A 12,659-nucleotide genomic window follows, 5' to 3' on the forward strand; every position below is an offset into this window, starting at 1 on the left:
CAAGCACAAGTGCTCTGAAGTACAAAAAGAAATAAAGAATCGGTGGAACAGACCAGATTGGCTAGCCAAAGAAGATTAGAAGGATACGAAGCGAGCAGCGCGCGAGAATCCTGACAAGTGGAAGCGAGAAAAGGAGGCAACCAAAGCGCGAGTAGAGGCATGGAGCTCGCACCACCTGGGGAGTGGTGGGTGGGCATCATTTGAAGCCAATTTTGTAAGTGTTTTTGCATTGCTCTTTAGGTTTGGTAGTTACGTCTATTTGTACTTTTAAATTCTAACATAATGGATTCTTTGTATGTTTTAAACAGTGGTCGATGATAGGATGTGACCCCACACCGTACGAGCGTGAGTACATAGGCAGAAAGGGCTTAAACGCCTTGATGGACATTCTTAGTTCTCGCGGCGGCATGGTTAGTATTTCACTTTACTCTTTTACATTTGTTGTATTTTAATCATAAGCTAAGAAAATAGATTGTTTTGTAATTATAGATTGTTTTGTAATTATATGTTTAAACTTACAGAAAGTCTTAAGTTTCTTTTTGCAGAATCCGACAGATACGCCGCTTGGACGTGATGAAACGTCTGATTAGATGATGTCAGTCTAGCCGTACCCCAATAGCATTAGTTTTCTTTTGTCATACCATGTATAATGAGATGACGTGTATACGTCTTTTTATAACTATTGAAAAACAATGTATTTTCTCAAAAATGACAATTGTGTTGTAACTATTACATTTGCAAACCTTGACAATCAAGTGATTTTGCCTATGATGTGTATAATTGTCATTGATTTAATTTCGTCAATTTACTTTTGTCCAATTACTTTTGTCAGTTTTGTATCTTTATTCTGCAAACAATACTATGCATGATGGAGTTAATGGTTATATTGTCTTGTGGGTGACAACTTTTGGTCTAAACCTTGCACTTTCTTTCAAAGGTGAATCTGTACTTATCTTGGATTCATTTATGTATACTTTATTCTGGAAACATTCAATATGGTTGATGGGTGGCAGGGCATTCAATGAATTTCCTGCCACCCAAAAAATTTTACCTTCAGACGTCTCTATATAAGGTTCTACAATGTTGCTATATGCGTCGCTACAGAAGGATTGCAATCGTCGCTATAATCATTGCTATATGCGTCGCTATATAACAACCCGTATAGCGATGTTTATAACGATGGCTATAACGACGTTCCTGTAGCGACAGTCTTAGCGACGCCGGGGAGTATAAAAACCGAATGTATTTTCGTCGCTAAAAGCATCACAAGTGCACATAACCTCTTGTAGTGATAGACTCATTGGCATTCTCACGCACATCTTGTGTTGGCTCCACAATCTCCAGCAATTCATAAGCCGTTGTTGTGTATATAATAACTTTATCTATGCAATCATGTTTAGTAATCTTGTTGTCCTGCTCGATTTCACATGCTTCCATGATGCTGAATATTCCATTAAAATCATGTAAAGGCTCATCTTCTTCAAGAACTTCTTGAGAATAACCCATGCCAATGTCAGTATCCAGGGAAACACTTGTTGTATAGTCTATATCCTCAATGGAATCACTAATGGGGGTAACATCCATGCGATTATAAGTCTTTGAAAGAATTTCATCAATTTTTGTTTCAAATTAAAATTCATTGTTTACCTCTGTTAGGTTGCTCCAAATATGGTCCTTTGAGACTGAATCTGCTACTTCTAGAGGTGTATTTACTTTGGCTTTGCTTCTTGCAGAAATGTGTTCCCAAAGTTCATCATAGTTAAGGAATTCCCTCTAATCCCCTTCACCTTTTTAAAAGATAATATGGCTTCGTTTAGTATACATAATCTCCTTCATTTTCAATTCGATAATCCTTGAGCCATCTCTCAAACCTTATCTTTAAACTCGGAGGTTACAACTTCTTCAAAAGTTGTAATGATCTGATCTTATGGAACTCCCTGGCTCTTCATCTCTGCTTTATAGCGTGCCCTTGAAAAACTCCATCCTCAATTTTCTTTTTCATCTTCAAAACATCTGGAACTACCAGATTTTTATCAAATCCTTTGGAAGTTAATGTTTCCATAAGCTTCATCAACTACTCTAAATTCTCCATCTTCGCCTCCCACCTTGGCTTGTTTCACATCGGGTTCACCAAGAATGACAAGGGATATGTGTTCGAGAGGTGAGCCACACTATATCTCTTCTCCTTCGTGTTTTTTTTTTCTCCTGCTTAAAAATACCTCATTTCTTATTTATAGCACCCCCTCTTATTTTTAACAGTGATGCGGTGGTCACTATATGTGAACGCGTGTTGTTGATGTGGCATGTCGGGTTGGAGTTGCACCAAATTCCGTAGGAGTAGGCCCAAAATGCTACGTGAGGCTATGCTCGTCATTTCTCACTTCAGTGAAATCCTCATCCGATGTACAAGCTGACTGTCGTGAGCTCCTTCTCTCTCCATTGCGCCCTCTGCTCGTTGCTTTCCATGATCTTTCCCACCTTTTTTCCCCCTTATTTCACATTGTTGCCTATTTTCCTCAATGGACGACCATTTGCTTTCGATAGTGGATGGCCATCAGTTGCCATAGTGGACAACCATCGGTTGCCACCATACTTGGAATATATATCAACCAAGGCATTGCAGTGCATTTTCACTACGGCAACCCATGACTCACAATACCATTGTGAATTTCATTGTCCATATCAATGTCTTGGATAGTGCCACATGCCCTCAAGATGCAAGTATAGGTGATTGCCTTTCATGGAAGCCATTTCCCTTCGCATTTGGTTAAAGATCCAGTGCTTCTTTGCCACAACCATATCGGGCATTGCCAAATCACTACATTATGCATATATCTAGACCACGGTAGTGCCGAGCACAAGTCCACCGGCATACCCACTTATCAGTGCACTGCAAGAGATGACATTCCGGACAAGATGCTCTTCGAGCATTTATTGATCTATTAAGCCCACCATACTCCAGAGCCTAGTTAAGGCCCCAAAACTCCGAGATGGCACACTGACCGAGGCGACCAAAATGGCTCGGATTTGCAATCCACTCACCTTCAAACTGTCATAACTTCCTCACCGTAGCAACAATTGACAAGCCGTAAAGACATTCCTATAGAGCACTTTGAGTACAATAATTATAGTAAATAAACTTCCAATTTTGATAACTTCAGATATCTCCACTTTTAGTATCAACAAGATAACTTTTGGACGTTTAAAGCCGGATCTAACATACATTTAGCATTAAACTTGCTTGTTACCAAGCCCTTATCACTACTCAATGAACATATAGGCCTCAAATAGATTTCATTTGCATCCTTTGGTCTTTTTCTCATCATGGAAGCGTAGCTGCACAACAACGTACAGAATGGAAGAGGAACGTTGCGCAACGACCTTAGAGCAAAGGTTGTAAGAATTGGGAAAATCAGCTCGTTACCAACATTAATGGATATTTTTATGTTGTGATGCCAAAATCATCATATTTAGAAATGCTTTTGTATAGTAGCACTATACATTATGCTTTGCCTTGTGTGATCATAGTAGAGGCATAGTTATCTCTAAGAGTAAAAGATAACTATGCCTTACATGATCACCACCTAATCTTAGTCATCTGCCTTACAAATTAAAACCATTGATAGCAACACATTGTTACCCCCGCATTTTAGAGGGGATCTACGATTGAAGTCAAAGTCATGTGTCGGCCAACATCACAACCTTTAATCTAGAATGTGAACTTGATGTAAACTAAATGTAAACTCAGGAGAACGTGAACTTGTTGTGAACTAGTGAACGCGACATAAATTGGAAGTGAACACACGGTAAGCTATTGTTTCCCAAACATAACAAAATGTGTGCGCAAGCTCAGTGGTAAGGTCGGATTCACCTACGAGATCAAAGGTCAAAACTCGTCCTATTGTTGCTTGCGTGCAAAATTAAAGTGCCCAAGTTTAGCTGTTTCTGACCATGTCGTTGTTGGCAATGCAATAATGCGGACTCCGAAGGCAATTTTTTCTGTTTTTTATTTTTTATTTTCTCCATCAAAGGCTAGAAGAAAAAGAGACAAAACAACTATAGACCTATTTTCGACTTTGAAAATTTGCGTGCGAGCACTATTATTAAAGTGCACGGCCATCGGCTTCTTCGTCGTCCTCTCTTTTCTTTCTCATTAATCAATCAATCAGGCTTTCAGTACTAATAGCCATGGCAGGCATCTAGCTCTAGCTGAGAGACACTAACTCCCAACTTCCCAAGTAGCTGAGAGCTTGACGTCAAACATCATCTTCTTTACTTGAAAGTGTTTGTGCTAATTGATCAGTCCGGACGTCGTCGTACAAGGCGCTGGAAAATGGCGATCTCTCGGTACTGCGTTGAAAGTTGCAACCCAGGCCATCATGATCAGCTGATGGCTGAAGAATCACCTGCAAGCTCTACATGCAGGTTTGTAATGTAACATTTATTCTCCACATCCATTAAAGAAAATACATAATTTATGTAGAGCAGAAGATGGGGCGCAGCTGCAAAGTTGTTTGGAATGTCTGCTGGGTACTACTACTGCTGTCCTTGCTTTCGACCTGGACATGTATGGGCGATGGTGAGCTGATCATGAGTGCAGCGAATTCTACCTCATGTGGGCCTTATGTGCCGTGTGCTGATCTCAACATTTCGTACCCTTTTTGGGACTCTGCCTCTTGTGCTGCGTCGCCCGACTTTGTTCTCTCCAATTGCAGCTCCTCCTCCACGCGTGCTCATTGGAATTCTTTATCTGCTACCCTAGAAGCAGCCAACCCTGGTGATCCGCCTCCCCTTGCCATCATAACAAACTGCAGTAGAGAGTCCCCATATACATCACAGAGGCGCTGGACCGGCGACATCTGTCTTTCGTGGGACGCCTCTCTGCTCACCATGAATTTCTGTGCCTCTCTCCTCACCTCCCAGAGTTTCTCTCAATTCAACATCCCTGGCTCTGTCAATCTTACCGGCTTCGCGTACGATGCATTTCAGTTTTCTGTCCAAAATGTTTACCTATTCTTCAATTGCACAGATGTGGCTTCTGTGTCTCAGTATGTAAACTCTAGCAACTGGCCGCAGTACTATTGGGAGGAAGAAAGCGAGTACTGCAAGAGCCATAGAATTATATGTCAAAATGAGCTTGCTACGACTTCTTGCCTTAGCCTGATTGCACCAGGCAAGGAGCTCCGGCTGCATCATGACATGGATACCTTGGCGTGTTCCCATTTTACATTTGGTCGTACGGTGTCACCATCGAGTTATATAATTATGGAGAAAGGGAAAGTTCAACTTTCTTGGACAGATAGCTGGTGTACCAAGTGTAGGAACGCTCGGGGATTCTGCCGTTATGAAGACCAATTTCTGATCTCCAGCTTCTACTGCGAATCACACACAATCACCACAAAGATGGAGTCACCTAAAAGCACTACTTTTGACCTATTGTTGTCACTTGTATTGTACATACTCAAATTCCTACAACATCCTATGGGTCTTGTGGGTGGGACACCAAGCCTCACCATATCTATGGTAGCTGGTCGAGAACCACACACACTAAAGATTTCACTCTATGGAATGTAGCTAAGCCAACTGCGCATGGAGGTGACAAAAGTTAGCTTACCTAACCTAGTCCAACTTCCTAATCCAAGGTGCTAATCTCACAAGTGTGCATCAAACACCAAAATCTAGTTTACTTTCTTATAAGCTTCAAGTGATGCTTTGTGATAGCTACAAAGCACCAAACACCAAACAAAACCTAGTTTACTTTCTTGTAAGCTTCAAGTGATGATTTGTGATAGCTACAACACTCCAAACGCACCCAAACTCACTACGTGAATGGACCATACCATGACAGATATCCCTATAATATTGATAATTTCTCATTTTGATACTTTGGCAACATCATGCCTATTTTATACAACCTATTTTTAGTAGCTCGATTCGGGCACCAAAAGCACTCTGTAGCATCCTTTAAGCAAGCTATATCTATTCCTAGGCTCAAAACTTGATTTAGATGTGTGAATCATGCAATACAAGCAAAAACGGAACTCGAATAATCGTACTCAAGATTACACAGAGCTATGCTTGGAATCGCAATGTCACACCATACGAGGGAGATGTGGAGTGAAGCAAAAAAGTAAACGCAACAATAACAGTAGTCGTATGCTCACTATCCAAAAAAACTTAGGTCAATGTTACAAAAAATTACTTTTATACTTTATTCTAAGTGGGTGGCTCTCTATGCAAGATCTTCCACATGCACAAGTGGTGGAGTTTTGGCTCCTTTTCTACTCTCTCACTCACCTTCTACTTTCCCTTGGCTTTTCTCTTTGTTGCTTCTTTGTCATTTGAGGATGGCTATGTGTCTTCAATTGTTTCTTCTTGTTCTAAATCTTCATTTGCTCCTTCCCCTTGATGGGTGGCTAGTTCAGTGACGACAGCCACTTCTTAGAGTTTTCTAACTCGGACTAGCCTTTTCCCTATGCCAATAAATGTTCTTGTTGCCCTTGGTGGTGGTAGTGTCTTATCAATATCCACTGCATTAATCAGCCAATCCTTATGAGTAAGAGCGATGGAAAGTGTTCAATTTCACGTACGGCATGATATGCCAATCTGGTAATGAATTTGGGAGCTCCAAGATATGTGGTAGAGGTTTTTTCCAGCCTTGTAAGTTCCATTTGCACATATTGTGCATGGTTGATAGAAAAGCTCCTTTTTTTCTTATAAGCTTGAGTAAATGTTGATGCCATTGCATGTGTTTGGCATGTATATTTGGTAGCTGGCTTCTTGAAATTTGAAATTTGTACTTGAAATTTGTGTTACTCTTTATGGTTGGATGCATTAGTGTGTATGAAGTTTGGTTCAGTTTGGAGCTCATATGTGAGAGTTATGCTCATAATCCTATCTGCTTTTCTACTCTCAGGCTGACTTAATGATAACTTGTGATAGGCGTGTTCATTTTGGATGAAACTTGGTTTGGGGATTCTATGCTTGATTTATATGATGGTCATGTAGTGATTTTACCTAGATAATCGTCTCCAAAAGAGATGTGCTTATTTTTTTATCTACCTAGATTTGTGGAATTTTTGTGTAACGAGTATTGGTAGGTGTAAGTGGTAGGGTGTGTAGAATTCCCATGGAAATTGGTGCTAATTTGAATGCATGCCTGGGGTCATTGTTTATCAGGTACGGACCTTGTAGGTGTTTCATGGTTTTCAGCCTAAAGTTGGCATTTAGAATTGACTAGGTAGATAATCCATGCTTATTATGTAGGAAAAAATGTTGGAGAAAAAAATGAAAAAAATGACAACTTAAAATAGGTACGCTTATTTTGAAATCCAACAAAAATAAACATTTTCTATTTCCTAGCTTCCCACGTGTTCTCTAATGGTGTATTCAAGTGTTTTGATGGCATTTTAGTGGTCCCTGTTGTAAGAGTTTGTCCCTTTGGGCACAAGGCCTCTAACTTGGCCTATCCTTGTTTTGATATCCACCATCAGTTCAATTGAGTTGGCTAGGAAAATGTTAATCAAGTAGTACTCAAGCCCCCTATTGATTTTGGTGGTCATACACAATGAATTTTTGGCTCGCTATCACAAAATGATGCTTTATAGTTTAAGAGTAGTAGAGTGGTTAGATCTTATTGGTTATTGCAATTCACCCCAACTTCTTCAAATATCTTTGGACTCTACGCCTAGCCATGGGTTCTATACGATATGGGTATGCTACAAATTAATTTTGGTGTGATTTGGTCAAGTAGTCTAGCAGCTGTGTGAGTTGTCCTACCTAGACTTTTGCATTTTTCATTGTGTTGCATGGAGCCATCCCACTATTCTTCTACCCATACCCAACTTTAAAACACTTCTTCTTAAGGTTAGGAACTTACCCCTCATGTTTGAACCAAGTAAAAAGCCTCATGCCGTGCGTATGAGCGTGTAGGTGTTGCCAAAAAGGCTATCTCGCATCTCTCTCCTCAATGTCACTTTTCCCTCCCAAAAATCTCTGGAGCAGAAGTTTGAACCTGCTTTCCCTCCTCAAGCTTGATGTATTCTCCTCAAGCTGAAGTTCTCCATTGCTTCATAAACCATACTACACACCTCTACCTAAAGTTGAAGATCTGCATCATATCCTTCTGCTAGATCTTCCCTTTTTCTTTCCTCAACAGGTTTCTAGCTCCTTCTCCATTAAGGTTTCTAGAGTGGATGTACATCTCTCTACACCTTCATTACATTATCTTCCCCATTTAGCCAACTTGTAGGTGGAACAGCAAAGCAGTAAGTGGCATTAACCGTCTTTGTGTGCCATCAATAATATTGCTCTTTAGGCAATTGAGAATATGGATGTGCACCCGATGTACATAGATTAATATTAAGTGTTTGTGTGCAGTTTGTGCTACTATCCCCCATGGCATCATCAGGTACTCAATGACCTAGGAGTGTTATTGAATCCATTTCATGCAGCAATGTACAATACAACATTGGACGTTGGGTGACTATGGAGTTCAAATGATTGATGTGGATGACAATGCAGCTCAGTTCAAGAAGTGCACATAAGGTCTCAAGGAGACACATGGCTTCTCAAGCACACCACTAGAAGGGCATAGTCATGGTGTTCAATCAAACACAAGATGGCAAGCGGCTTGCAAAGGTGGAAAAACTTGTATGTTGCTTCACACAACTAAAGCTCGAGACAGCATTGGCTCCATCAAGATTTCCTTCAAACTGTAATTTCACTCCTCTATCAAGTTTCTAGATTGTCTATTTTGCATTTTTTCCATATATGTTTCTTTTGATGACTCTAAGGTTTCCATTCCTTGTTCATGTTTCCAGATGTTCTCCCTTCCGATTTTGTAGAGTGGAAGCCAATAGAGTCCTTCACATGAACCTTTGAGGCCATCCATGCTGGCAGGTTGTGAAATGGCCTAAGACAGACAGTGCCTTGATAGCAACAACCAAAAGGAGAGTCGAGGCAGATGTGCATGAAGCAGTGAAGTGCACATATAGTTCCCACAAAGAAATGGTACATGGTTTATGTCTCTTCATGTGTTTGTGTATATCTTTCAATTGTAGAGTGTTCACACCAACAATGTGTACTTTTAAAGGGGGAAGTGCGATGAACGGATTCCTTGCAGTTGGATGGGAGACCAAGGTGGACAACCATCAGGGAGATAGAATTAAGTGCTCTATATTTGCAAAGAATGTGGTGTTCAGATAATAACATATTGTGAAGCAAAGCTTGTCAATGGTCTTTCCCTGTAGAAGATGGAAGCTGGCGATGGGAGAATGGGAGGCACTAGACTCTGATGTTGCTGTCAAAAAATTAATTGATCTGCAAATATGCCTTCACGACAGTGCAGTACACGACATCTCTATGAATAACAATTGGCATCTTAGTCATCTTTGTGAGTATCTTAATCTCAAATATACCTTGCCCAAGCAATACCTCTTTGTAATCAGCGAAAAGGTTGTTCCTTCCAAAAAAGAGAAAAGATTTTGTGTGAGACCATTGCGTTTTTGTGATATATCTCTGTGAAAGCTTGTAACTGATATGAATTTTTCTCCCATTAATGAATATGGTGTTTTGAATATAGTCTTTGAGCATACTTGTTCGTTTTCAATTTGTTCAAGATTTTGATTGAAATGTGCAATTTCATTGTTTTGGAATGTGAATGGCTTCAACGTTGGTATCTTTTGATGCTTTGTAGTGTGATTTTCTTAGAAACTATAGTGTAAAGTTAATTTGATGTTAATTTTAAGTGCTTTTTAAAAAGTGACCTAAGACCTTGGGTATATAAGTGATTTTCTAGGTTTTTAAACTTCACTTCTCACATTCACAAATCTCTAGCACTAAGCTCTCTTGCCATCTTCTTCGCGAACAAACCCATGGCAACGTTTTGTGCCGCACAACTAGAAAAGGTAGGACTCGTGGATCAAGCACATGAGCTAGTCAGTGTGTTTGAGGGGACGATCGACATGCACGCCACTGCCAATGTGCATACAAAGGCGTTTTAAAGCTTTCTTGACTATATGGCGCAGCACATGGAAAAATATACCAAAGTGTTTAAGGGATCCAACACGACTTAGTTGCTAGTGGATTTCCTCAAATACCTCTACGCGATTGACAAAAAAAATCACTTTCACTTGTTGAGATTTATTAAAGGGCTCACTGAACGGGACTGCAAGACAGAGGATGAAGATGACCTCATAGAGTTGGGCATGGGGTGCATAGACACCCAATTCATTTCTTGGGACCTGGTTCAAGTCTTACTTGTGCTTGAGGGGGGAAGAAGGAAAAATCAAAGGAAAAGGCCAGCAAGAAACCACCTGCAACCATTGTGGAGGAATCAAATGAAGCTATCAAAGAGGTAGATGAGCAGAGTAAAGCATATATGGCACTCGTCCTCTTGCAAGAGCCTAGCTCCACCAAGGAGGAAGATCAAATGATAGAGGGAGATGAGGTGCCGGAGGAAGTTCTTGACCTCCAAATTCTCACTCTACATGCAATGGTGGTGGATGGTCGACAATTTTTTTTCCTTGACAACATCGCCAAAACACTAGAACTCAGAGAAGATGAGTCACTCTCAGTGCTTTCTATCTATGCAGGCATGAAGTATCCCAATGGAAAGGAAGAGAAGGTCAAGAACCAAATTGATTTCTAAGACCAAGTCTCCCAACAAGCCTCTCTTTCCTCCCCAATAAAAATGAACAGAGGTTGGTGCAAACGGTGGCAAGTACCCTTGTGGAAATTAAATCATGTGCCGCCTTTTGTGAAAGCATCCCAGAAATCACTTTCCATCCACACAAACCGTTGATTCATATGGGTGGATATGATTGCTCTAGCATCGACCTTACTGGGAAAACTCTAGAAGAGATGGATGAAGACACTCAAGTGAAATTCTTTTAACCTAATTGATTGTCTATGGTTTCTTACAACTAGTGTTAAAGTCCTTTAAAATTTTTTGCAGACCTCATACCATGTTGATAAGTTTGCAATACAAATTGAAGGTTCTTGCAACGTGCCCATGGGTAGGGATAGCTCCTTGTGGCACTACTTGAGCCACCTAGGACCATCGAATTTACTGTTGTCAAGAAGTTTGATAATGGCACATATCAGTTGGCAGATTTGAGTGGTGCACAACATAAATATCATGTTAATGGTTACAAATCAAAGAAATATCCGGCTCGTTTAATGAAAATTGTGACAGATGAGGTGCTATCAATAGAGGGAGATAGTGTGGGGACATTTGAGAATGTAAATGAGGTTTTTGTGAATGAGCTGCAGCAGTTGTTCACCCTAGAAACCTATGCTTGTCATGAATGATCAAGCAGTCTGGGGGGGTGGCAAACTATGTCATGCATTTTTTGGATGATCATACATTCACTAGGTCATGCCAAAAAGCTTGCCCACTAGCCTTGTGTATATACGTGTACATAGCCCTGCAAGTTTTGGAGGTGACCATGTAAAAATTCATGTACAAAGGCATGATTTTTCCAAGATTAAATATTGATGTTTTGGGTTGTTTGAGTCCCCAAAATATGGTTTTTTTAATAATTATTTTCAGCCATGCTTTATAGCTCGTGAATCGGACTTGGGCATCATGAGTTATGACCATCCGAAGTGGTTGGTCTCAACTTAGAAAGTGATGGCAGGTGCATGCGACAAACGAAACAGGGACAACTTAAGGGTCTAAGATAAAAAATGCTGAAATTTTAATCTCTTGGAGATAACCGGAATGATGGGCTTCGATCCGTGTGCTACAGTGCATCATTCAGTGACCGGAGCAACAAGTTATGCCTCGAGGAAAGTTGTCAGAGAAGCTCTTAATTATGCTTTGGGAGAAAGCTGAAATGTTTTGGGCTTGGGAGGAATGAGGAGGAGGCTGCCATGTGGTGGGGAGATTATCCCACATGAGAAGAGGAAAAGGGAAGGTGGGGGTATATAGGGCACATTGGGTGCCCACTATAGGTGTATCAAGTGAGAGGAGCTCACAAGGCTTGGCTATGGAGGGGGCTTGTGGGATCATGGGGAGGGAGGTGGTGCATTTTTCAGTCCACACCCAGTTGGACAGGTGCCTGGACACCCCTTTTGGTCCACCAGCCACTTGCACCCACCCCATTCCTTGGTCAAAGGGTCACCGACAGCTCATTTTTCACCCAAAAAAGGCCAAAATTGAACCAATTAAAAGGTGCCTTGAGAGAGAGCCTTGTCGGCTAAGAAGAGAGAGAAAAATTTTGGGGATAAAAGATAAGAAATCCCCCATTTTAATGGCTGCAACACCTGCACAACTTCCAGAGAGCTCATTTTTTAGCAAGAGAAAGGACACCTCCATGTTCGAGTGGCCATAACTTCTTTATTTCTCATCTGTTTTTTGCCTATGGATACTCTACGAAAATGTCCATGAGATGAGATTCATCATGATGTCATCTATTTATGCTAATTTTGAATGTGAATCATGCTTGAAGGGTTTTTCACAAATCTCTACAAGTGTTTACTACAGGTGTTTTCGGTCGTGCAATAGTTCTTCCTTCCGATGGTGTGGCTCATGCAAGGCTATAGAGGCACTCATTTACCTTCCCGTTTACATGCTAACAACGTTATAAGATGAGAGGGTAGACTACCAAAATCGTGTCATGACCCTAAACCATAAACAACTGACATAATTAATA

General features: G+C 40.7%; 1 protein-coding gene across 1 annotated transcript; it reads left to right on the forward strand.

Moving 5' to 3' along the window:
- Positions 1-3,520: 3,520 nt before the first annotated feature.
- LOC147448782 (uncharacterized) lies at positions 3,521-5,908 on the forward strand. The gene has a single exon (XM_086522451.1). It carries the CDS (start codon positions 4,492-4,494, stop codon positions 5,572-5,574), a length of 1,083 nt encoding a protein of 360 aa, XP_086378577.1. The 5' UTR covers positions 3,521-4,491; the 3' UTR covers positions 5,575-5,908.
- The last annotated feature ends 6,751 nt before the right edge of the window (positions 5,909-12,659 follow it).

The sequence above is a fragment of the Adiantum capillus-veneris genome, chromosome 10, assembly GCF_014529385.1.
Source record: "Adiantum capillus-veneris isolate H3 chromosome 10, ASM1452938v2, whole genome shotgun sequence".
Classification (NCBI taxonomy): Eukaryota; Viridiplantae; Streptophyta; class Polypodiopsida; order Polypodiales; family Pteridaceae; genus Adiantum; species Adiantum capillus-veneris.